Genomic DNA, 26,142 nt, shown 5'->3' on the forward strand with positions numbered 1-26,142 from the left:
GCCTCTCAAAGTGCTCTGATTACAGCATGAGCCATAATGCCCAGCCAAATATGAACATTTTTGTTGGTTTGTTTTGAGATAGAGTCTCACTCGGTCACCCAGGCTGGAATGCAGTGGCGAGATCGCGGCTCACTGCGGCCTCAACCTTCTGGGGTTCAAATGATCTTCCCATGTAGCTGGGACCACAGGTGTGTACCACCATGCCTGACTAATTTTTTATTTTTTGTAGAGATGAGGTTTCACTGTGCTGCCCAGGCTGGTCTCAAACTCCTGGCCTCAAGCAATCCTTCCACCTCAGCTTCCCAAAGTGCTGGGATTTTGTGCATGTGCTACCAACACACCTGGCCTGAATATCAAGGTTGGTTTTTTTTCGTTTGTTTGTTTGATTTTTTGAGGTGGAGTTTCACTCTTGTTGCCCAGGCTGAAGTGGAGAGACACGATCTCAGCTCACTGCAACCTCTGCCTCCCAGGTCCTGCCTCAGCCTCCTGAGTAGCTGGGATTAATAGGCATGTGCCACCATGCCCGGCTAATTTTGTATTTTTAGTAGAGATGGGGTTTCTCCGTGTTGGTCAGGATGGTCTCGAACTCCTGACCTCAGGTGATCTGCCCACCTCGGCTTCCCAAAGTACTGGGATTACAGGCATTAAGATTGCCAAATTCCTATCCAGAGAACCACTTGATGCCTGTTTATTTGCGTAATAAAATGCACTGTTCTTTATTAATTTCTCATTCAAAATTCTAGATTAAGTTAAATTTCCTGGAGAGTATGATAGCTATTTTTTTCTTACTATTGTTTTATAAATGAAAATTTGTGGGTGGATGGGAGAAATTGAAAAGATCACTGATATTACCTAAATGAACCTATTACCTAAAATGATCTTTTGAAGTAAGAGGAAATGAAAAAAGTTACGCTGAATTCCTCCACTTATGAAATGGGGAGGATGGCACCTTCCCTGTGTGCCCTACAGGATCCTAATGGCTTAAAATTCTCTGGAGAAATGACTTCTTTCATGGCCAGGATCTTCAGAAGGGTATAATCTAGAGGGGAGAATTGGCCTTCCTTTCCCGCAATGGTCAGGGGCCCTAGCTCTTAGCAGTTGGCTAGAAATGTTCAGCTGCTTCCTAGCAAATCTTCTGCTAGTAAAAGGGAAGGAGACACGTGTGGTGTGGTATGGTGTGTATGTGTGTGTGTTGGGGGTGTTTAGCAGCAGACATAGTGAGGCTTGCTTTGGTTTTATATTATCATCATGGTGTGTGGGTGGGAACTACATTGTCAAAGTCATGGAAGGACAGTAGGAACCAGATTTATTTGTTTCCCATTAGATGAAATGAAATAAGGGACCAGGCATGGTGGCTCATGCCTGTAATCCCAGCACTTTGGGAGGCAGAGGCAGAAGGATAGCTTGAGCCCAGGAGTTTGAGATGAGCCTGGGAAACATGGAGAGGCCCTGTCTCTACAAAATGTACAAAAATTAGCCAGGTGTGCTGGCACATGTCTGTAGTCCCAGCTACAGAGTCTGAGGAAGGAAGATCTCTTGAGCCCGGGAGATTGAGGCTGTGGTAAGCTGTGATTGTACCACTGCATTCCAGCCTGGGCAACAGAATGAGGCTGTGTCTCCAAAAAAAGAAACAAGGAGGAAGAAGAATAATGCATAGGAAATCTTTTGATGTTGCAAATCATAAGTAAAGATAGGTCTTTTGACTTCATCTGAGTGTTTTTGGCTCTTTCCTTTTGGATTATATTCCAGACCTATAATGCATATAAGTTTATTTGAAAATGAGCCACACACTGTAACATAGCCATGCTGTGGCTGTAGCCAGTTAGACCATAACTAATTCTCTCTGAGGAGCTTTTATTTTTTTGTTTTAAAACAGGGTCTTGCTCTGTCACCCAGGTTTTGGAGTGCAGTGGTGCGATCATAGCTCACTGCAACCTTGAACTCCTTGGTTCAAGGGGTCCTCCTGCCTCAGCTTCCCAAGTAGCTGAAACTACAGGGACACACCACTGTGCCTGGCTAATTTTTATTTATTTTTATTTTTTGTAGAGACGGGGTCTCTCTTGGCCTTCCAAAGTACTGGTATTGCAGGCACGAGCCACCATGCCCAGATTTGAGCTTTTCTTTAGGTGTTGACTCTTTATTTTATTTTTTTATTTTTTGCTTTTTTGACACGGAGTTGCCATCTGTCTCCCAGGCTGGAATGCAGTGACTCAATGATGGCTCACCGCAGCCTTAACCTCCCAAGCTCAGGCAGTCCTCCCACCTCAGCCTCCTGAGTATCTGGGACTATAGGTGCGTGCCACCACGACCGGCTGTTTTTGTAATTTTGTAGAGAAGGAGTCTTGCCATGTTGCACAGGCTGGTCTTGAACTCCTGGGCTCAAGCAATCCACCCACCTTGGCCTCCCAAAGTACTGGGATTACAGGTGTGTGTTACTCCGCCTAGCTAGGTTATTGTTTCTGTTTAGACCCGGGTAGTAAATATGTTAGGCTTTGCAGACCGTGTGGTTGTAACTACTCACCTCTGTCATTGGAGAACAAAAGCAGCCATAGACAGTACTTACAGAATGGGCGTGGCTATGTTCTAGTAAAACTTGATTTACAAAATATGGGGGGCTAACTTACAGGCCATAGTTTGCTGGCTGCTGGTAGGGGGAAGCACACTTGACAGAAAGAGGCCTAGTTTTAATGAGAAATATTTTAGAAACAGCACTGATGTCTGTTACTTACTGGTTGTGTCACTCGAGCATCTCTGAACCCTCATGTTTAAAATCAAAATGGAAATACCTTTCATAAGAAATAAGAATGAACAGTTGCACATATGAGGAGATGTTTAACTTTTCTGGAAATAAGATATAAATTAAAACAATAATATATTCTATCTTATATATTGATAAAATATATTGGTAGAAGGGTGTTGATGGGAATTTTTATCCTCTGTTGGTGAGACTATAAACTACTACACAGTTTTAGATGGTACTTTGGGAATATCTGTTGACATTTAAAATACACAAGCTTTTCAACCTATGAGTTCTAATTATTTATATATATCCTAGAGAAATACTGCTTGTGTGTAAAATTAGAGATGTGCTGCCAGTATTACCAATGCAGCATTCTTTGACATAACAAAACACTGTGAACGACCTAAATATCCAGATGTAGCAAAATGGGAAAACAACGTGGCACATCCTTACCGTAGGATTTTTTTTAAGCTTTTAAAAGTGTAAGGAATTGACAGGCATGGTGGCTCACACCTGTAATTCCAACACTTTGGAGGCCTAGGTAGCCAGATTGTTTGAGCCTACAAGTTTGAGAACAGCTTGGGCAACATGGTGAAACCCTATCTCTACAAAAAATATAAAAATTTAGCCAGGTATGGTGGTGCACACCTGTAGTCCCAGCTACCGGGAGGCTGAGGTGGGAGGATCACCTGAGCCCAAGTGGTCAAAGTTGCAGTGAGCCATGGCGGCACTACTATACTCCAGCCTTGGTGACAGCGTGAGACCATGTCTCAAAAAAAAAAAATTAATCAATTAAAAATATGAGGAATCTATTATATGCTGATATGGAAATATGTCAGAGAAATTTTTAAGTGAGATGGGCAAGTTTCAGAACATATTGTATGGTAGGATTACAGGTATATAGACCAAACACACATACCTGTATGTGAATATATATACCTGTGTGTGTACATGGTTAGGAAAAATCTGAAAGATACTAACAGTGGTCAGTTCTGAGGTGGGGAGTGTCATTGGCAAATGTGGGTTGAGGCTTAATGAAGAGGGAGTTTTATATTTTACTCTAGATACTTCTGTATTATATTATTTCACAGTAATAATGTATTCTTTTCTCCTTCCCAATTGTTTGGAGAGCTCTTAGGCCTGTCTGCACTTGCCAGGGTCAGGAGTGTGACAAAGTTGCCAGCTCTGCTCACATCAGTTGAGTTGGAAGCAGCTGCTGAGACCAGAACAGGGAGCACATGCAAGGGGAGGAGTGGGGATAGCATGTGCAAGTGTCTGGGAGAGGCAGCCAAGACAGGCCATTTCCGATTTACCAACAGTAACTATCACATGTCTTGTCTTGACATTCTCCAAATTACTTTGCTCTCTGTCATCACACTGGACCCTGAGGATAATTCTCTGAGCAAAGGAGTAGGGATGATGATAAGACAGGTAGTAATCAAAACATGGGACAACAAGGAAAGTATGTGTGTAGAAATAGTTTTTTTTCTTTCACTTGAAATAATGTTAAGGATACTCATTGCAGTATTGTTTGAAATGGTCACATTGAAAATAGCCATGTTCCTCAATAGAAAAATATGTGAACACATTATGGTATATTCCTTACATGCACTTTTATGTAGCTTTTTAAAAGTATGAGTTAGAATTTTAGTTACTGATGCTTGGGAAGATGTTGATAAATTATTAGATAAGTTGCAGAGTAATGTGTAAAGTGTAAACCTAGTTTTCTAAAAACAGAGACCAACAAAACCCTTTCTAATATATTTGTATTTATGTTTTTTTGGGGCACAAAAATTTGTTACCATTTCTCATCTTGTAGAAGGCCTTGGAGACAAATGGAAAGGGGCTGGGAGATTACCAATACTTTGTATTGCTTCATTGGTTTTGAAGAACTAGAAAAACCAACTTGTATAAGCAAAAAATGAAGTTTCCAAAGCATTGTTTCATCTTAATTGATTTTTTTTTTTTTTGAGATGGAATCTTGCTCTGTTGCCCAGGCTGGAGTGCAGTGGTGTGATCTCGGCTCACTACAATCTCCACCTCCCGGGTTCAGCGATTCTCATGCCTCAGCCTCCCAAGTAGCTGGGAATATAGGTGCCCACCACCACGCCCAACTGATTTTTGTATTTTTAGTAGAAATGGGGTTTCACCATGTTGGCCAAGCTGGTCTGGAACTCCTGACCTCAAGTGATCTGCCCGCCTCAGCTCCTCAAAGTGTTGGGATTATAGGTGTGAGCCACCGTGCCTGGGTGTAATTGATTTTTAAAGGTTAACTTTTATTATTTTTTAGAGAGTTAATTAAAGAAATATGAAAGTCAAAATAGAGTTGTAATTTGGAATTAATATGTAAATCTTCTTTTGGATTTAAAGGAGGCATCTGGGTAGTGGCAAGAGAACAAGCAGTCAAGGAACCAGCTTTGTAGTTGTAGTTATCAACTTTCTGATGTGTGAGCTTTAATTTAATAAGGTTATTTAATAAATGAAGGCTTTAGTGTCCTCATCTCTAAAACAAAGAGGTGGTACAAGGAGATGTGCTTCACGAATCTCTTATCCCACAAATGGGCCACCTTTTAGATTAGAATATTTTATTTCATTTGTTTTAAAATGCTTTGTTTTTTGCTTTTTTTTTTTACATTTTAATACTGAAATTGGGCTGTATTTTACAATTGATAATATCTTTCAGTTGTCACCATTTTTTTTCACATTTATGTTGTCTCTGAAATTGAGATCTCTCATCATTGATTATGTAGGGTAGTTCCATTTTCAATGCCATTTTTGTTTTCATTAACAAAAACCTTGGCCCTTTCCTGGGCTTCCCTTACTTCCAATCCTGTTAGATTCATTCATATCACTAAGATGTTCTGGATTGGGACAATTGGGTAGATACATTATTTGAGTGTGCAAGGATTTTGTACATTCTTATATAACTGGTAGATGTCCTATATGTAGCTACTGTTTGAGAAATTGAGTAGATATATGTGACGCATCCATCTTAGTGTTCCTGAGTTTTGATTCTCAGTTTCGCTTGCTTTTTTTTTTTTTTTTTTTTTTTTTTTAGAGATGGGATCTTGCTGTGTCACCCAGGGTGGGGTACAGTGACACAATCATAGCTCACTGAAGCCTCAAACTCCTGGGCTTAAGGGATCCTCCTGCCTCAGCCAACTGAGTAGCTGAGACTTAAGGCATGCCACCATACCTGGCTATTTTTTTTTTTATTTGTGGTTGTTTTTTGTTGAGACAGAGTCTCATTCTGTCACCTAGGCTGGAGTGAAGTGGTGTGATCTCAGCTCACTGCAACCCTCCACCTTTTGGGTTCCAGCAATTCTTGTGCTTCAGCCTCCCGAGTAGTTGGGATTACAGGCATGCACGACCACACCCGGCTAATTCTGTGTGTGTGTGTGTGTGTGTGTGTGTGTGTGTGTGTAGTAGAGATGGGATTTTACCATGTTGGCCAGGCTGGTCTCAAACTCCTGACCTAAGGCAATCTGCCTGCCTCAGCCCCCCGAAATGCTGGGATTAATGGCATGAGCCATTGTGCCCAGCCAAATTTATTTTTATTTTTTTAATTTTTTTTTTCTTTTTAAATTTTTAGTCCAGTCTTCTTAGCAATATTTTATTTTAATTTTTGAGAGATGGGGTCTCACTTTGTTACCCAGGCTAATCTTGAACTCCTGAGCTCAAGTGATCTTCCCATCTCAGTCTCCTGAGTCACTGGGATTACAAGTGCAAGTCATCGTGCCTGACTTGCCTGGTATTTAATAAAGTATAGCATATATACAGAAAAGTACACAAAGTTCACAGCCCGAGGACTTTTCCACAAGGTGAACATACCTGTGTTACTAGCACCTACATCAAGAAGCAGAACATCACCAACATACCATTACTCTCTTCCCAGTCACTGTCCCCCTACTGTTTTATTTTCAAGTGCAGTAAAAGTATACATAGAGATGGTGACTCTTGGTTCCTAAATGAGTGGCTCATGGTTGTCTCAGGTGAGTCTTCTGGAAACAGCCCCAGATTAGGAGCCAGAAGACCAGGGTTGCATTGTGGTCCGGTTGCTTTTTAGCTGTGTGACCTTAGGCAAGGTAAACTTAGCTTTTCTAGATTTCATTCCTCTTTGGTAAAGTGAAAATAATAGTGCCCTCACCTTACAGAGCTGTTGTGAGGTTCATGTGAAATTATTGTAAACAGGAAATACTTTGTAAATGGGAAACACTTTGTTAGTGATAAAGAGCCATACACAAATACTAGTCATTTTTGTTGAGAGGGGTGGAATCTCAAGCAGGAGAGAAAATGAAGGATGATCCCCAAATCCATTTTCTTTATCACCTCTACTGTCTCACTTTTTGTTGACATTGGTGGTGTCACTGACTTTCTGTTAAATTCTCCCAAAATAAAAATAATATAGAAGTCCTAAAGTCCTAACAGGAATCCCCAGAGATCTGGAATTTCTCCTAAAGTTTCTTACTTCCTCTCTTAATGTTGATGACCACTAGATCCGTGCAAAGCAGAGATCTTGGTACATCAACAAACTTCAATTACAAACGAATACACCATCCATTTACAGGCCTTATAAGCAAGCATGATCCTCTCATAGACACTCTTCTGAATTGATTCACTGTTCCAATTGGAGCCCAAATCTATATCTCTAACCCCAAATCATATTTTTTATTAATAACTTATTATTTCTAACTGTATATCCAGTAGAAACCTCATGTCTGAGAGCTAACTCTCAAAATACTTGCCAATATAGCAGGATGGTTTAGATTTTGGACTTGGAGTGAGACAGACTTGAGTTTGAATCTTTTTTTTTGTTTGTTTTTTTGGAGACAGAGTCTTGCTGTGTTGCCAGGCACCAAGCTGGAGTGCAGTGGCACAATCTCAACTCACTGTACAGCTGCTGCTTAAGTCCATTTTCTTTCTTTTTTTTTTTTGAGACAGAGTCTCGCTTTTGTTGCCCAGGCTGGAGTGCAATGGCGCGATCTCGGCTCACCGCAACCTCCGCCTCCTGGGTTCAGGCAATTCTCCTCCCTCAGCCTCCTGAGTAGCTGGGACTATAGGCACGTGCCACCATGTCAAGCTAAGTTTTTGTATTTTTAGTAGAGATGGGGTTTCACCATGTTGACCAGGATGGTCTCGATCTCTTGACCTCGTGATCCACCTGCCTCGGCCTCCCAAAGTGCTGGGATTACAGGCGTGAGCCACTGCACCCAGCCCTTATTGTTTGTTTTTTTTTTTTAAAGAAAGAAAGAGAAAGAGAAAAGGGGGAGAGAGAACAGGAGTCTTGCTCTATTGCCCAGGCTGGAATGCAATCTAAAAGTAGGTATTAAAAACCTCTTTTATGCCGATAATTGTGCTTAACAGCGGAGACAGGAAGGAATAAGGAAAGAAAGTAACAAAAAGCCAACCAATATTTCATTTAAGTCTGAAATGCTGTGCAAATTCTGAAGAATGATCTGCTTCCATTTATGTGGTCATTTTCAAAATAGGTATAATGTGATACTGAGAAAAATGTATGCTCTGTGGACCTGGTGTGAAGAATTCTATAAATATTCACTGAGTTTACTTGTTCCAGGTCTGAGTTCAAATCATAAATGTCCCTGTTAATTTTCTTTCTCATTGATCCGTCGAATATTAACAGTGTGGTGTCAAAGTCTCCCGCTATTATTGTGCGGGAGTCCAAGTCTCTTTATAAGTCATTGAAAACTTGTCTTATGTATCTGGGTGCTCCTATATTGGGTACATATATATTTATGATCATTGACTCCTGTTGTTGCATTGATCCTTTTACCATTATGTAATGTCCTTCTTTGTTTCTTTTAGTCTTTGTTACTATTAAAGTCTATTTTGTCAGAGACGAAAGTTACAACTCCTGGTTTTTTTTTTTTTCTCTCCATTTCATCGGTGAGTCTTCCTCCAACCTTTTGTTTTGAGTCTTTGTGTGTCCTTGCTTATGAGATGGATCTGGATACAGAGTGCCGATGTGTTTTGACTTTTTATTCAGTTTGCGTGTCTGTGTCTTTGATTGGGGCATTTAATCCATTTAAATTCAGGATTGATATTGATATTTGTGAGTTTAATATTGTCATTTAATGCTAGCTGGCTATTTTGCCCATGAATTAATATAGATTCTTTATTATGGAGATACTCTTTACCTTCTGGTAAGATTTTGGGATGACTGATACTGGTTGTTCCTTTGTGTGTAGTGCTTCTTTCAGAAGCTCTTGTAAAGCAGGTCTGGTGGTGATGAAATCTCTGAGTGCTTGCTTGTTCGTGAAAAATTTTATTTTTCCTTCATTTATAAAGCTTAGTTTGGCTGGATATAAGATTCTGGGTTGAAAATTCTTTTCTTTGAGGATATTGAATATTGACCCCCACTCTCTTCTAGTTTGTAGGGTTTCTGCTGAGAGATCTGCTGTGAGTCTGATAGGCTTCCCTTTATGGGTAACCTGACCTTTCTCTTTAGCTGCCCTTAGAATTTTCTCCTTTATTTCAACCCTGGTGAATCTAACAATTATGTGTCTTGGGGTTGCTCTACTTGAGGAATATCTTTGTGGTGTTCTCTGTATTACCTGGAGTTGAGATTGTCCCGCCTTACTAGGTTAGGAAAGTTTTCTTGAATAATATCCTGAAGAATATTTTCCAGCTTGGATTCATTCTCTTCATGACATTGAGGTACACCTATCAAACATAAGTTAGGTCTTTTCACGCAGTCCCATATTTCTTGGAGACTTTGCTCATTCCTTTTTACTTTTTCTTCTCTAATCTTCTCGATTTCATTAAGTTGGTCTTTGACCTCTGATATCCTTTTTCTTCTGCTTGATCAATTCAACTGTTAAAATCTGTGCATACTTCGTGGAATTCTTGTATTCTTCAGTTCCATTAATTCACTATATTCCTCTCTAAATTGTCTATTCTTGTTAGGATTTCGTCAAATCTTTTTTCAAAGTTCTTAGTTTCTTTACATTGGGCTAGAACATACTCTTTTAACTCACAGAAGTTTCTTATTATCCACCTTCTGAAGCCTAATTCTGTTAATGAATGCATTCATTCTCCATCAGACCTTGTTCCCTTGTTGATGAGGAACTGTGATCCCCTGTAGAGGGAGAGGCATTCTGATTTTGGGTATTCTCAGCCTTTTTACGCTGGTTTCTTTCCATCATTGTAAATTTATCCACCTGTCGTCTTTGTAATTACCAACTTTCAAATTAGGTCTCTGAGTGGACGTCCAACTTGTTAATTCCCAGCACCAAAATCTGAGCAACCCACTACACTGGCTAAAACAGCGGTGTCAAGATTCTTGGTACTTTTCTGCCCGGGAGTCTCTGGTCTGGCTTCCCTCCTGAATCCCTTCTTCAATCAGCTGAATGGGCGACTCTGCCTTCACGGAGCTCCAAACATCTACCAAAAGGGGACCCAGTCCTATTTACTATGCACCGAGAACTGCCGCACTGGGGCACTGGCAAAACTGCTGCGCTGGCCACAGGTGTCACGCTGGCCACCCGTGGGGCTCCTCCGTTGGGAATCTCCTGGTCCTCGAGCAACAAAAATTCATCTGAAAGTGTGGCGTCTTCTCGTTCTCTGTGCTTTCACTGGGAGCTACAAGCCTGAGCTGCTAGTGATCAGCCATCTTGGATCTCTCTTCTCCTCTACAAGATTATAAACTCAAGTTTAAAGATTTATCTTTGGGCCAGATCAAGTGCTGGGGCTGTAATCCCATCACTTTGGGAGGCCAAGGTGGGCCAATTGCTTGAGCTCAAGACCAGCTTGGGCAACATGTCAAAACTTCATCTCTACAAAAAATGCAAAACTAGCCAGGCATGGTGGTGCATGCCTTGTAGCCATGCTACTTGGGAGGCTGAGGTGGAGAGGATCACTTGAGCCTGGGAGGCGGAGGTTGCAGTGAGCTGAGATTGCACCACTGCACTCCAGCCTGGGCAACAGAGTGAGACCCTGTCTCAAAAAATAAAAACAAAACAAGAAAGATTCATCTTTGAATTCCTAGCACAGTTTGTAGGATGTTTATATCATGTTTATGGTCGAATATCCCTGATTAAATTGTATTAATTATAAGTAAAGAGTAATATCATCTGTATTTTGGAGAATGTGTTTTGATATAAAGAAAGAGCTTTTCCTTAAAAGGGATAAACTTCAGTTAGTAGGAAAATTGCTTGTGTGAAATTTTGCTCTTCTCAGTGATGCCAGATACATAGGATTTATTTTATCTAATGGTGATCAGGTTATTTATTAGCATGTTTAAAAAAGTTGGGATAAGCTGGCACAGTGGCTCACACCTGTTAATCCCAACACTTTGGGAGTTCAATATAGGTGGATCACTTGAGCCCAGGAGCTCGAGACCAGCCTAGGCAACATAGCAAGACTTCAATTCTACTAAAAATTAAAAATAGCCAGGCATAGTGGCGCATGCCAGTTGTACAAGCTACTTGTAAGGCTGAGGTGGGAGGATCACCTTAGCCCAGGAGTTTGAGGTTGCAGTGAGCTATGATTGTGCTACTGCATTCCAGCCTGGGTAACAGAGCGAGACCCTGTCTCAAAAAAAAAAAAAGGGTAGGATAGATCTGGTAACACTTAGACACTTGCATTGCCCTTTTCATGAGCTGTGGCAGGAACAGTATGAATAATGAATGCAGAAATGCTTTGTATACATAAAGGCCTGTACTGATGAGAAAGATAGAGGATGTAGTTGAGATGTGCTGGAGAGAGCACTGGATTTAGAAAATGTCTATTTGAGGCCGGGCGTGGTAGCTCACACCTGTAATCCCAGCACTTTGGGAGGCTGAGGCGGTTGGATCACGAGGTCAAGAGATCGAGACCATCCTGGTCAACAAGATGAAACCCCGTCTCTACTAAAAATACAAAAATTAACTGGGCATGGTGGTGCGCACCTGTAGTCCCAGCTACTCAGGAGGCTGAGGCAGGAGAATTGCTTGAACCCAGAAGGCAGAGGTTGCGGTGAGCCGAGATCGTGCCATTGCACTGCAATCTGGGTAACAACAGCGAAACTCCGTCTCAAAAAAAAAAAAGAAAGAAAGAAAATGTCTCTTTGAAGTCTGACTCTGTAACCTTACCAATCGACCTTGAGGCAGGTATTTTCTTCTTGCTGAGCCTTAGGTTCCTAATCTATAAAATTGGAATAATGCCTCTTAGGGTTCTTTTGGGAAGAATAATTGAGATGTGAGACACAGCCTTCTTTAAAAAATCCTGAAGTCTGTTCAGATCCATAGCACAATATGTATTTTAGGGTTTTATTTTATCATGCCCATGTTAGACACCATTCCCACTTATTTCACTTATTAGTTACATTTTGACAAGTTTGATTCTTGAGGCAATCTAGCTTCCTGTTTAGAACTCATATTCGTGTTTGTTCATTTCCATCAGTGACTAAAGGCATTCTGGTGTGGAAAAAGGAAGAGTGGACCTGGAACCAGAAAGACAAGGGTCTCAGTGCTGGGTAGGACAGGGAAGATAAAGTAGAGAGGTGGAGAGGAGAAGGGGTGAGGACCTAGGTATAGAAAGCTACTTTGCTTTAGGCTGTTTAGACAGATGTAGTTATAAATTGCATTTTGTGGCTTTTGTTTTCGAAAAGCTGCCCTGTAGTTCCTTGAGTGTAGCTCCAATCACCTTGCATTGTATGCCATGCTAAGTTGGTGCTTCCAGTTTCCAAAGACCTTTCAACAGAGTATTAATGAAGCACCCACTTGTCTCACTTTGGGGATGGGTCCTAATAGGGTAACATACAATGTGCCTCTTTCTAGGAGATTTACTATTTTTTGGAAAGAACACCTAACTAGTGATGTTTTGACCAGATTCTGAGGATACAAGTTCTATTGCAAGATTTGTTGTTGAGAATGGTATCCTGTGGAAGGAATCGTGGGAATTTTTGGAGGTGGAAAGGTACTTTGTTTATTTTTTTTAGAGGCAGGGTCTCACTCTATTGCCCAGGCTGGAGTGCAGTGGCATGATCATAGCTCACTGTAACATCAAACTCTTGGGCTCAAGTGATCTTCCCACCTCAGCCTCCCAAGTTTCCAGGACTGCAAGGCACACACCACCATGCCCGTATATATATATATATATATATATATATATATATATATACACACATACACACACATATATATACATACACACATATATATATACATATATATATACACACACACACATATATATATATATACATATATATACATACATATATATGTAATTTTTTTGTAGAGACAGGGTTTCACTATGTTGCCCACGCTGGTCTCAAATTCCTTGATTCAAGTGATCCTCCCATCTTGGCCTCCAAAAGTGCTGGGATTACAAGCACAAGCAACCATGCCTGAAAAGGTACTTTAGATCTGATCTGACCCTAGCTTCCGTCCCAGTAATTTGCCTCTGTGACTTGCATTAAGCCACATAGCTAGTAAGTGACCCATCCCCCCTCCAGGGGCTTTCAACACCAGGTCTAGTATGTTTTCTACTACTATGGAGGGTGTCTCCAGTCAGAATATACCTCTCTGTTTCAGGTTCTTTCACATTTCTTAATGAGTTCTGTGTTTGTGAGCAAATGTTGTGTTAGATATGTTGATATGTTGCCTGTAGGGACAGAGCCATTTTACTCCTCTGTGACAGTGAAACAGGGTGGAAAGGTTCTTAGCTGTTTTGTAGAAAGACCTTCTTGAGAAAGAACTGAGTGGGCCTCTTGGATGTTATAATGAATCCTCTCTGGGTTTTGATTTGCCCTCTGCTTTTCTCCCCAGGAAGCCTCAGGCTTACCAACACTGCCTCATTAATCAGCCACTATCCTCTGGAGAGGGAGAATGAGGCCATAATAAATAAGCTCAAGGTCAGGCTCCTGAAACAGCAGTCCTTCCCTCTAGCACCAGCGTTTTCTTTCAGCCTCTCCCTCTCACCCTTGAGATAACATCCCTCCTAGTAGAAGATTTTTCTTGGTGCTTATTGTTTACAGAGGAGTTTTGGTCCTTTAATGTTTGTAGAGCTCTCACATCCTCAGAAAAAAATTCTTTAGTGATTAGTTTTGAAATTGGAGCTGTTTGATTATGTTAAGAAGTTGCTTTTTGACCTCATGGTGGCTCACTCCTGTAATCCCAGCACTTTGGAGGCCCAGGTGGGTGGATCACCTGAGGTCAGGAGTTCAAGACCGGCCTGGCCAACATGGTGAACCCTCATCTCTACTAAGAATACAAAATATTAGCTGGATGTTGTGTTGGGTGCCTGGAATCCCATCTATTTGGGAGGCTGATGCAGGAGAATCTCTTGAACCCGGGAGGTGGCGGTTACAGTGAGCCGAGGTTGTGCCATTACACTCCAGCCTGGGCAACAAAAGCAAAACTCTGTCTCAAAAAAAAAAAAAAGTTGATTTTCATGAGGAAAAGCGCATGGCTTTTTTGATTCACTGAGAATGAGCTAGCTTTTATTCATTCACTCAATGATTGTCTATTTAAAAGCTATAGAGAATAATATAGGTTGGCTGGGTCCAGTGGCTCATGCCTGTAATCGCAGCTACTCAGGAGGCTGAGGCACAAGAATCACATGAACCCGGGAGCTGGAGGTTGCAGGGAGCCAAGATTGCACCACTGCACTCCAACCTGGGCGACAGAGAGAAACTCAATCTCAAAAAAAAAGAGAGAGAGAGTGAATAATACAGGGACAAGGTAGACAACTTACTACTCACTATATGACTAAATCTTGTAAGTCTCCTAGATCCTGAGACTCAGATTTCCTCCTCTTTAAAACTGCCCAGTCCTTGCTTAATTGTAACAATATAGAGATTAGCATGGCCCCTTTGCAAGGATGACATGCAAATTCATCAAGAGTTCCATATTTAAAAAAAATAAGATTAAACTGCCCAGTACAATGCGCCTTCTAGTCTTTTCTCTGTCACTTATGTCCTGGCATAATAAATATCTAAAGACTGTCATTATTGTTGCTGTCCCTGTTGTAATTTGGAGATAATCCAGAGCCTCTCCCCTGAGATCATCTTGTCTAATCCTCAGGACAATCTGTAACCTTATAGACCTGCCTGGCAGGTTGGAGGGTTTGGGTAAGGGCATAACGACTCTAGATGCTAGAACTGGGCCTGGTCATGCAGGGCCTTGAGTGCCAGGCTAATTATTTGTGTTAGCATCATCCCATGGCAATGACTGGGGACTTGAACTCTCCTAGTGTTTGTTTTTGTTTTTTGAGGTATGTCTTGCTCTGTTTCCCAGGCTGGAGTGCAGTGGTATGATCATAGCTCACTGTAACTTCAAACTCCTGGACTCAAGCAGTCTTCCCACCTCAGCTTCCTGAGTAGCTAGGACTACAAGCGCATGCCACCATGCCTGGCTAATTCTTTTATTTTTTTGTAGAGATGGGAGTCTTGCTATGTTACCTGGGCTGGCCTTGATCTGCTGAGGAGTTTGCATTTCTGAGCTCAAATGATCCTCCCAAAGTGTTGAGATTGCAGGCATGAAGCACCACACCTAGCTCCAGTCTTTTTCTGTTTAAACTTTCAAAAATGATAATATAAATCCTGCAGCAATGGCGCGTGCATGTAGTCCCAGCTACTAGAGAGGCTGAGGCAGGAGGATCACTTGACCGTTTGAAACAACCTTTGTGCTCCTAATCAGTCACCACCCCCTTCCAACCTCTATCTGAACTCTACTGAAATTTATTTATTTATTTTAATTAAAACAATTTTTTCCTTTTCTGAGACAGAGTCCGGCTCTGTCACCCAGACTAGAGTGCAGTGGGGCAATCTCAGCTTACTGCAACCACCGCCTCCAGGTTCAAGTGATTCTCTTGCCTCAGCCTCCCAAGTAGCTGAGATTACAGGCACATGTCACCCCACGCTAAGTTTTGTATTTTTAGTAGAGATGGGATTTTGCCATGTTGAACAGGCTGGTCTTGAACTCTTGAGGTCAAGCAATCTGCCCGCTTCTACCTCCCAAAGTCCTGGGATTAAGGCATGAGCCACTGCACCTAGCCCTCTCTACTGAATTTAAGGTAATTTCCTTCCTTCTTCCTCCCTTCCCTCTCCCCTTCCCTCCCTGTCTCCCCTCCCCCTCCTCCTTCCCCTCCCCCTCTCCGCCTTCCCCCTCCTCCTCCCTCCCCTCCCCCTCCTCCTTCCCCTCCCCTTTCCCTCCCCCCCTTCCCATCTCCCTTCCCCCCTTCTCTCCGTCTCCCCCCTCCCCCTCCCCTCTTCCTCCCCCTCCCTTCCCTCTCCCCTTTCCCCTTCCCCCTTCCCCTCCCCTCTCCTCCTTCCCCTCCGTCTTCCCCTCTCCTTCGCCTCCCCTCCTCTTCTGTTCCCCTCCCCTCCCTCCCCCTTCCCTCCTGCTTCCCCCCCTTCCCCCCTCCTCCCCTCCCCTCCCTTTCCCTTCCTCCCCACCTCCATCCCTCCCTCTCTCTCCCTCCCTCCTCCTCCCTTTATTTTCCTCTCTCTTTCTAAAATGGTTTTGCCACTCCTTTCCCACGCTTCTGGGGACAGTAAGTGGGGGCTTGCAGAATCAGGCAGGATCCATGTGGCCACCTGCTACCGGTCTAGGCTGTGAGAGGAGCTGTGGAAATTCTGCTGCTGCCACAGGAGGGAGGAAGAGGAGGGAAAGGCTGGAGAAACTGGCCAGGTTCCTTGGGCTGTCCTGAAGAGCTGGCCCAGAAACTTGGCAGTTTTGCAGAGAGGTTCCAGGGGAAGATTCAGCCCCTCCGAGGCTGCACAACTGGAAGCTGTTGCCTTGAGTTTAGAGCAAGGGGCCAGGCTGGGGAGACAGCTTGTATGCTTTTGAGACGGTATCAGTTCTATCTGGGCTAGGAAACTTCAGGGCTGACCAACTGCCACATGTGGCCAGGGCATTTTTAGCAGGCCTGCCTCCTATTTTCACCTCATAGAACTCTGGAGCATTGATAATGCCAATCTTTAAATTATGTTAGACCAGGCCTGTGGTGGCTCATACTTGTAATTTTAGCACTTTGGGAGGCTGAAGCAGGCAGATTGCTTGAGCCCAGGAGTTTGAGACCAGCCTGGGTAACATGGTGAAACTCTGTCTATCCAAAAAAATACAAAACTTAACAAAACTTAGGCATGGTGGCACACACCTGTAGTCCCAGCTACTTGGAAGGCTGAGGCAGGAGGATTGTTTGAGCCCAGGAGGCCAAGGCTGCAGTGAGCCGTGATCATGTCACTTGCACTCAAGCCTGGGTGACAGAGTGAGACTGTGTCTCAAGAAACAAACAAATAATTATGTATGCCACTTTGCTTTTCTGTAAAAGGTTTGATATTTGCTTTGCTTTTGCTTTCATGGTGCTCGTTTGGATAAGAACTTTTCTTTCTAATAGTGATTGCTAACTGTAAACTACATATGATACTGTGGGAGTAGGCTACAGGGCCTGAAAGAAGCAGCGGGGTGATGGAGAGTCTACAGCCAAGGGCCTTGGTCTGACCCCCACCCTCACCTCATCCCAACCACCCACCCCACCACAGTCATTCTCTGGTGGCCAGAAAGTTGAATTTGTAAACCTCACATCCAGAGTAGTTTGAAGAAGCAGATTTAAGGAGCCCTAGTGTGCTAGTTGCTATGGGGGATAAGAGAGAGAGAGGTGGAACTGGTTATGCCCTTGAGGAATTTCCATTCTAGAAATGAAGACAAGACTTTCATACAAATACACATAAGTGCTAAGAGTAGGATGTAGATACATTTTTCTGATCACCAGCGCAACACAGGATTATTAAAACTAAATGCAAACATACAGCATAGAAAGTCCACAAGTGAATGTTCCCCACACTCTAACTCTCCCCACAAGATAACCCTTGTTAACTATTAAATATTTGAGGAGTTGGGAATATTAAATCAAATACATTAAATATTTGAGCTAGACCCTAAAGTCAAATCTAGAGAGGCAGGCTGATGGGAAGAAGGTAGACAGACAGAGGATCCAGTCTCCTGCTCCAGGTGGAGCTTCCCAAACAATTGGTGAGCCAAATTCTGCTTGGACACCTTGGTGACAAGGGAGCAAAATGCCAAATAGGAATTAGTCTGCAGGAATCACCCACCTGTGCCTTACATGCTACCCGGTGTGTTGGGTACCTTATAGGTGTTATTGAATTAATCCTCATCACTTTATAACACATCTTTATTCTTATTTTACAAATAGGGATACTAAAGCTCGGAAGTTTCTTGCCAATGTCAAATAGTTAGCAGTATGTGGTAGAAACTTCTGCCATTTACTTGCTATGTGATCTTGGCAAATTATTTAATCTCGTGGCTCAATTTCCTCCTCTCTAAAATTGGGTGATAATAGTACCTAGTTTATTAAGGGAGTTTTTAAGATTAATGAGTTAGTCCATATTAGCTCAGTAGCATAGTATCAGGTACATAGTATGCACTCGGTAAGCATTCGCTACTGTCTGTCTATCTATCTGTCTATTTACTGAAACAGTCTTGACACCAGCACCCAGGCTAGAGCACAGTGGCCTGATCTTTGCTCATCCTCAGTTCAAGCAATTCTCCCATCTTAGTCCCCTGAGTAGCTGGAACTTTGACACTAGAAAAGATACTAATTCGTTTCTAAATCATGAAGTTTTACTGATTATCTTTTATGTAAAACACTTTAGCCTATATGTTTTATATATATATATATGGTGAAACTCTGCCTGTACAAAAAAATAAAAAACTTAACTGGGCATGGTGGCACGCACCAATGATTGTGACCTCTATAGTATACCCTCTAGTGGAAACAGACAAGGACAACTCTGAGCCAGGTGTGGTGGTTCACACCTGTAATCTCAGGGCTTTGGGAGAAGCATAGAATTTTTAGAGAAGAATTTAAAATAGTGGTATGCCTAGGCAACATATTGAGACCCTGTCTCTACAAAAAACAAATTAGCCAGGCGTGGTAGCACACACCTGTACTCCCACTACTTGGAAGGCTGAGGCAGGTGAATCACTTGATCCCAGAAGTTTGAGGTTAGAGTGAGCTATGATCTCACCACTGCATTCCAGCATGGGTGACAAAGTGAGACCCTGTGTCTAAACAACAACAACAACAAAAGTGCCTGGCTAATTTGTGTGTGTGTGTGTGTGTGTATTTTTCAGTAGAGGCAGTGTTTTGTCATGTTGCCCAGGCTGGTATCAAACTCCGGGGCTCAAACCCTCTGCCTGCCTCAGCCTCCCAATTGCTGGGATTACAGGTGTGAGCCACTGTGCCCTGACAGCTACTATTATTATACTCTTTTCTCTCTTGTTCTGACATCCTCATCATCTCCTCAGTTTAATTCTGCATATCATCCGTTACACTTTCCTCCCCTGGACAGTTCCTCTCGGCTTCCTATCAGTTCTTTATCCTGTCTCCACACTGTCTCTCACTGCCTCTTCTACCTGGGTTCAGGCGATATTCCCACCTCAGCCTCCTGAGTAGCTGCAACTAATAGGTGCGGGCCAGTACACATGGCCGACTTTTTATTCATGAAATTTTTTGTAGAGATGGGATCTCCCTATGTTACCCAGGCTGGTCTCAAACTCTTGGGCTCTAGTGATCCAAAGTGCTGGGATTACAGGTGTAAGCCATTGTGGGAAGCCCCCTTTCCATTCTTTCTTACCTTACTGTCTTGTGGGCCCTCATTACCTGTCTCCTGTCTGTGCAGCCTCCTGACTCACCTCATTGCTGCTAGTCTCATTCAGGTATATACAGAATAAACTTGGGGCACAGTTTTTGTCATACCACAGCTCTATGTTAATAACAGACAACAAGTAAACTTCCAAATCTTTGATTCCTTGGTTTGAGGTTCAAGATTCTTCCAGCTCTCTGACCCTACCTCACCCTCCAAGCCTTTTTTCCCACTGCTTCTATACCTCCTCTCTGCTGTCTCTTTCTCCCACACCTCTCTTTCCATCTGGGGAAATGCTACCTGTGTGTTTCAAGGTCTAAATTAAAATGCCACTTCGTTATCTTAATCCTTCCCTACCCGAAACTGGTTAGAATTTTTCTTTACAGGTTTTGTGGAACTTAGTACACCAGTTTGAAATGTAACATTCAAGTCACATTTCTCATCTCCCATGGAATTACAACCTACCTCAGTGCAGATGCTCAGTTTAATTCATCTTTGTATACTTCCTACAGTTTCCTATAGGAGTGCCTTGCACATAGTAGGTGCTCAGTAAATGTTTGTGGCATAAGATAAGGGGGTGATTGTTGACTATCTGGTGGGCTTCCCTTTCACCCTTGGTGAAAGTCACTATTCAGTGGGGGGAAATGCTGTGGTTTTAAGAGTCAGACATCTTTTGTTTGTAGCCGTGTAGGAGAGGCAGAGTCTACAAGTCCCAGTGCCTGCTTCTGTTAATGGCTGCAGCCAGTGCCTGGTGTACTCGGTCTCGTGCCTTAGCTCCTCAGCCCCTCCCCACAAATGCTCAGCGGAACAGGGGATTAGGTTCTGGCAGCACAGCTGGGATTTTGGCGGCCATTCCACAGCTGACAATAGCACGCAGCACAGGACAGCGCAGGCCTGTACTCCAGGGCCAGAATCTGCCTGGGCTTCTTGTTTGGGTGGCAGAGGGGGAGGAGCGGGCACAGCGCGGCATCCTGGCCTTGCCACACAGAAGGTATGGGCTGGAGAGACTCCCTCGGGGAATGGACTTAGGGGGTGGCCGTGTCCCAGAGCAGGGCAGGCGGTACCCATGGAAGGAGGCAAGGTGCTTTGTGTGTGAGCGGCATGGGTGTGCTTAAAGACACAGCCTGCCCTGGGGCCGGCAGGAAGCTGCTTCTGATCAAAGGGCCTGCATGTTGCTTGTTCTTCAAAGCCTCTGTTCCCAGGTCTTCCTCCCTGCCCTGCTGTCCGACAGACAGGGGCTGATCTAATCATCAGGACAGCCCTTGGCCTACCCTTCCATTGCTGTCCAGAGACATGGACAGATTATTACTGCTGCCGTAAACTCTGGGTGGAGGGGGAGTGTCCAGTTGATTCCAGGTTTGTCAGGCAGGCCACTGTGAAATGTTTTTTATGTGTTTATGCCCCAGTTTGCCTTGGCTCTTGCTGCTGTAGCAGTTCAGTAATTTTGCCTGCCTGCTTGTGCCTTCACCCCCAACCCACCACCCCCATTCGCCCTGTTTTTCTTGTTCGTGGACCAAGCCTCCAGCCTTCCCCTTTGCAGCCCCTCCTCTCCAGTGTGTCCCCTCCCTCTGGGCCCCACCCCCACTGAGAGTCCCCTGCTTGCTGTCGCTCCCAGATCAGGGAAGCTTGCTGTGCCTTTAAAGAAAGCAGACTCCTGGCTGTGACGCACTTCTGGCTGTCAGCCAGGAAGATTGCTCCTGCCAGGCAGACTGAGAAGAAAACCAACAACTTTTCTTTTGTGTGTGGGGTTACTTTCCACTGGCCCCCCCTTCCTCCTCTCCTTTCAAGATTTAAATGCTAATGGCGGATTAAAACCTGTAGATTCGTTTGGCTTTAGGAATCTGGTAAGGACCCCCCCCCCCGACTTTTTCTCCCTCACTCTTTCTCTGGGTTTTTGTTCAAACATGGACGAGGGGGTGGGGTGGATTCTCCCCCCTCACCTCCCTTTCCTGCACCATCCTTAAAGGGGAGGGAGAGAAGAGGGAGAGCAAGTAAACATACTCAGAAACAGGCGCTGTGGAGCAGAGCTTGCCAACATCCGGGAGTTGGCGCCTTTCAGAGCAAAGGGTTGCTTTCTTTCCCCCTTGCGTAGATGTCAGCGTGTTTTTGTTCAGAGAAGGAAAGCGTGTGCGCCTGCACATTGAGCTGTAGAGACAGCTCAGGAGAGAGCGTCTCCATTTCTGCATGAGGCCCTGGGTGTGTGCGCGGTGGTGGGCGGTGAAAACAGGTTCATTTTGTCAGCTGGTAGGGACCAGGATGTGTGAATATAGCGGTGGGGGCCTGGGTGAGAGTGTGTGTGGGTTTATGTGTGTATGTACGCGCCCCAGTACAATACCTGGCTGCAGGCCTGGTTCCTGATTGCAGTGCTTTTGCCGTCTTCTTGATCTGGACCTTCCAGAGCATGGGGAGAAGGGGCAGATATCAGTAAGCCACTTTTGAAGAAACCAGAGAATCTTGGATTCCCCTGCAATCCCTCCCTTGTTCCCCTCCATGGCCTTCGCGTTCTGGGCCAAACTCTGGGCTACAAAGATGGAGTGGTCTGTGTGAAGAGGAGGAGGCCTGAGCTCAAGTTAGTCCCTTTAGAAGGACCAAACTGGTTTGCCCCTGACCTCAAGAAATTCTTTGGATTTGGACCAGACAGTCTACCTAGGACTTCCCAGGAATTGAAAAAGATTGTTTTTCTCTGTATGGCTTCTTTTGGACCCGCTGGTCCTTTGGCCTTTTACCTTCTCAGAGGCAGGAGATGTACCAGCAAAGTATTTCCTATGCTGTTTTTATAGCTTATTAGCCTAGGGCAAGGTGGCTTGGCCCCTCTTGGGTAACCTGCCAGGTGAGGTCTGGGTGTTTGCTTACATGTGCCTCCTTGACCTATCCATTCCAGAGTTGGAGGAGAAGGAGCCCCAAGATCAGGGTTTTTACTCTTTGGATGTGGGTGTTTCTCAGATGGAGAGTATCTTTCTAAGAAAGGGGTATAGAACATGGAATTCTTACGGCTACAGGCAGGCGGGGTCTCAGGGTAAGTGATGGTAAATTTTGCAAGTGAGCACTGGCGCACAGATGGGGCAGCCATTTCCTTTGTGAGCTGTGAGGCTCTAGGCCTTTGGAACTATCAGGTGAAGGGGGTGGGGTTCTGGGAAGGACCCTTTGAGGTGGGAGCTTCTGTGGGCTTTGGTGTCTGAAATTCTGGGAGTGGGAGTTAGCACTAAGAGAATGAGGCTTCAGCAGAAGCAAGGGCTCATGAGCTGAGAGATCAGTATAGTTTAGCAACTCTCTGGGACCAAAGGTTACTTTGGTGTTATCTCGAGGTAGGGCTGGTGTTCCCGGGATGGGCAATAAGTGGCTAAGAGGCAATCTCAAAGGAGCTGACACCCAGGCCAGGGGCCGGGTGAGGAGAGCGTTGCTGCTCTAGCTCAGATCCTCTGCTCCTTTGGCCTATCACTTGTTTTGTACTTAAAACTGAAGCTTTTGCAGAACAGACCCCAGAACTCAGCAACTTGACCCTCTGGTCCTGCTTCTTGCATCTGAGCAGGTGGTTTACATTAGCTTCAGCCCTGGTAAGAAACCCTAGCTAGGCTTTAACTCTTTAAGATCCAGAGAGGGTACAGGCGAAATGGTTGTGTGTCTCTTTAGTATCACTTTCCTTATCTTGATACTTCTTTTTTGGAAACATAGAGGGGTTACTGTAAATGTGGGAGTTGGTCCTGATGTGGGGGAACTGCATTATGTCAGTTTGGGAAATGTCAAAAGGATGCAGGGCCTTACGTTTATAAGGCAACTGCTTCATGTCCTTGGTTATTTCTTGAGACCAGGGAAAAGAGAGGGTGCCTTACCAGCTCTGTGAGGCTCTGTTTGGATTCTGGGGATATTTCTCAGAGAACCACATAGATGGGAGCTCTGAAGGTGCCCTCAGAGGGCCTGGCCTGCATTCTGGGGTTTTGTTTCTTTGTTTATTGAACGAGGGTTTTGGGGGTGCCTGCCTGATCCAGCTGGGGTGGATCTCAGCAGATCCTTCTGTGAAATGGTTCCAGGCTACAATCGCAAGGATCTGTTTTTCCGTCACCATCACTCAGTGTACTGGGTGGGGCTTGCCTCAGATTTCAGGGGGAGGGTGGGGAGGATGGTACTCTGGCTGGGAGCCCTTGTGTTCCCAGCCAAAGCCTGCTTAAAGCTATAGTCCCAATATCGAAGACTTAGATGTGCTCCTGGAGAAGAGGGCACAGCTGTGCTTGTCCTGAAGCCTCTTACCCTAATGTTTTATCTCTAAGAAAGTACCTCTTTACCGGCTTAGAGCTGAAGAGCAGACAAGGTCCTTCAGGAGTTCCTAGTGGTGAATGTTGTGTTCCTCGTATTTCTGTTCCTGGGGAACATGGAAAAGAATATTTAGCCTTAACACTCATTTTCTTGAGCAGTGGAACTAGTTTTAGACAGGCTCTCCTGGGAGGACCTCAGGGTTGTGTGTTTTTCCTCTGAGATGAAGAGGTTGGTTAAACCTCAGGACATTTTTAGTAGCACAGCTGTGAATCTTTCACAGGGGGCAAGATCTGCCTATAGTTGCAAATAAAATTTTTGACTGAAGTGTTGGGCCTCAACAAAAGGACTGCAAGTCTAAAGGCAGTAGTGAAGATGGGGGAGAGGATCTTCGCCTCATTCCTTGTGATTGAATAGCTCAGAGGCCGTTTTTTTAAAGAAGCCCTAGTTGAGCATCTGGCTGTTGCCGCCCCACCACAGAGCCAAGTGTGGTCCCTTGAGCTTTAGTCTGGTCAGCCACAGAAAAGCCTTATTGCATTGCAGTAGTTGAGGCTATCTGCATCCATTCATGCCTGGCCTCAAGGGCCAGGCAGTCTTGCCCATAGATAGGGCATGCTTGATGATAATCATCCAAGACTGAGGAATGTGGGCCTCTTAGCTTCTCTGGCCTCCTGAGAGCTTTTAACCATTTCATTTGCCCTTGCCAAAGCCCGCGTGAATTGGCTCATTTCCAAGACTGATGTTGGTGTGACAGGTGGAATCATGTTGGACTTTGCAGGGTTAGGAAGCACTTAATTGTTATTAGCATTTAGTTATATTTAGCATTTAATTATTTTCTTCTATTAATGCTTCATATATGTTTAATTTGACTCCCCACCCTGCTATAAGCCCCTCAAAGGCAGGGACCATATCATTGTCTCCCATTTTCCATGTAGCTTCTACCACAGGATAATCGTATTTAGGGACTAAGAAAATACCTTTTGGTTGGCTGATAAACAGAATATGCCTGGATAGGAAGGACCAAGAGATAATGGTGAATGAATTTCCAGATTTGTGTATCTCTTTCCCTTACTAGGCAGTGAGCACCTTGTGTCTTTCTTTATCCCCAGCTTGCATACAGTAGGTGCTTAGCAAACACTGGTTCCACAGAGCCCACACTCTGGAGATGCTAATATATGGGGAGACTTACAGGTAATCTGCCTCCTTCTGGAGTAGGTACAGACTAAGCACCTGTGGCAGGAGACGGGGGTCGGGGGGGGCAGGGCTGATTGTGCCCCTGGAGATTTGTGAAAATTGTAAGGGCTGCTAGGAGGTGTTGGTGAATATTTAGTCATCTGGCCTGTGGTCTCTTGGGTAGGTTGGCAGGCAGGTGGCAGAATCTCAATGGGAAAGGAAATTGGGGATGAGAATACCAGGACAAATACCTAATTTTCATTAAATGTCCCATGAGGTCTCCTCCAGAATTGGGTTTGACCTCATCCAGAGACCTAGGTTTGGATATACTCAATCCCCCATCTGAACCATGTTTGTAAGACATATCTGTGAAGTATATAAAAATCCAGAAACTAGAACAGTTTCCCCAAGGACTTAGGTATTGTTAGGTAGAATTTGGGTACCTGTAGAAAGAGCTGGAAATCAACATTTCTGCTTAAGAACAGTAACTATTGACGACCTACCATCTGCCAGGCACTGTACTATTTGCTTTTATCTTTAAGCATCAAAATAATCCAGAGAGGTGTATGTGGATCCCATTTTGCTGAGAAAGAAAAAGACTAAAAGAGGTAATGTTGCTTGTCTAAGGTCCTCTAACCCTGGTCGCATGAAATCAGCATCCAGACCCAGGTCTGCCTGAAAACCATGTTTGTTCTATATTTAAGGGCATAAGGGTATTATGTCCCACAGAGTAGGGTTGAAGGCCAGCTTTGAATGTTGTATTTTCTGTGGAATGGAAAAATTACGTGATTAGACACTGAGTTAAATGCACGATTCTTTGCTGTTGTCTCTGATATGATAAGCTCTATAGTAATTTTCATGGGTACTCTGAGCTGTCTAAAAATTCCCATGGTTTTTAGGTGATAGAAAAATTTTGTACCATTAAAAAAAAAAAGTTCCCATGGTGTCTTGGAGTAAGTGAAGAATGATTTAGGCGTTCGGAGTTGGTGAAGGGAACATTTCGCCTCTATTTCTTGAGCATGGATATCTGATATGATTACCTGCTTTTCTTCCTCTCTTGGGTTCCAGGTGCATTGGAGTGACTGTCTGGTATCACCAAGATGACAATCCACGCCACCCGGGGGGCCGCACTCCTCTCTTGGGTAAGTAGCCTTCCTCTCTTTTGTCAGCTGTACTTCTCCAGGAAGCTTGAGAGGGTTAGGAGAGGAGTTTTCTAGGAGTCAGGGCTATGTAAAGTCTTTTCATCCCTAGACTAAATAGTTTCCCTGTAGACAGCATGGAAATGCATTTTAATCTGCCCCCTGTGTATTTTTCTGAATAAAAGGGTAAATGCTGACGACTTTAGTGACCCACATATGCAGGGACTTTG

The 26,142-nt window shown here is 44.0% G+C and overlaps 1 protein-coding gene and 1 pseudogene across 33 annotated transcripts in view; both read left to right on the plus strand.

Moving 5' to 3' along the window:
- NUMA1 (nuclear mitotic apparatus protein 1) overlaps window positions 1-26,142 on the plus strand; it is a 77,508-nt gene that overhangs the window by 17,558 nt on the left and 33,808 nt on the right. For 6 of the 33 annotated variants that reach the window (XM_035265529.3, XM_035265538.3, XM_035265543.3 and 3 more), the window contains exon 2: window positions 25,842-25,915. In XM_035265529.3, the coding sequence (XP_035121420.3) occupies window positions 25,874-25,915 (42 nt within the window). In that variant the 5' untranslated portion in view covers window positions 25,842-25,873. The other 27 variants (XM_078340312.1, XM_078340320.1, XM_078340324.1 and 24 more) reach the window with 12 other exon arrangements.
- LOC118145949 (U6 spliceosomal RNA) lies at window positions 14,505-14,598 on the plus strand (annotated as a pseudogene).

The sequence above is a fragment of the Callithrix jacchus genome, chromosome 10 (genome assembly GCF_049354715.1).
Source record: "Callithrix jacchus isolate 240 chromosome 10, calJac240_pri, whole genome shotgun sequence".
Lineage (NCBI taxonomy): Eukaryota > Metazoa > Chordata > Mammalia > Primates > Cebidae > Callithrix > Callithrix jacchus.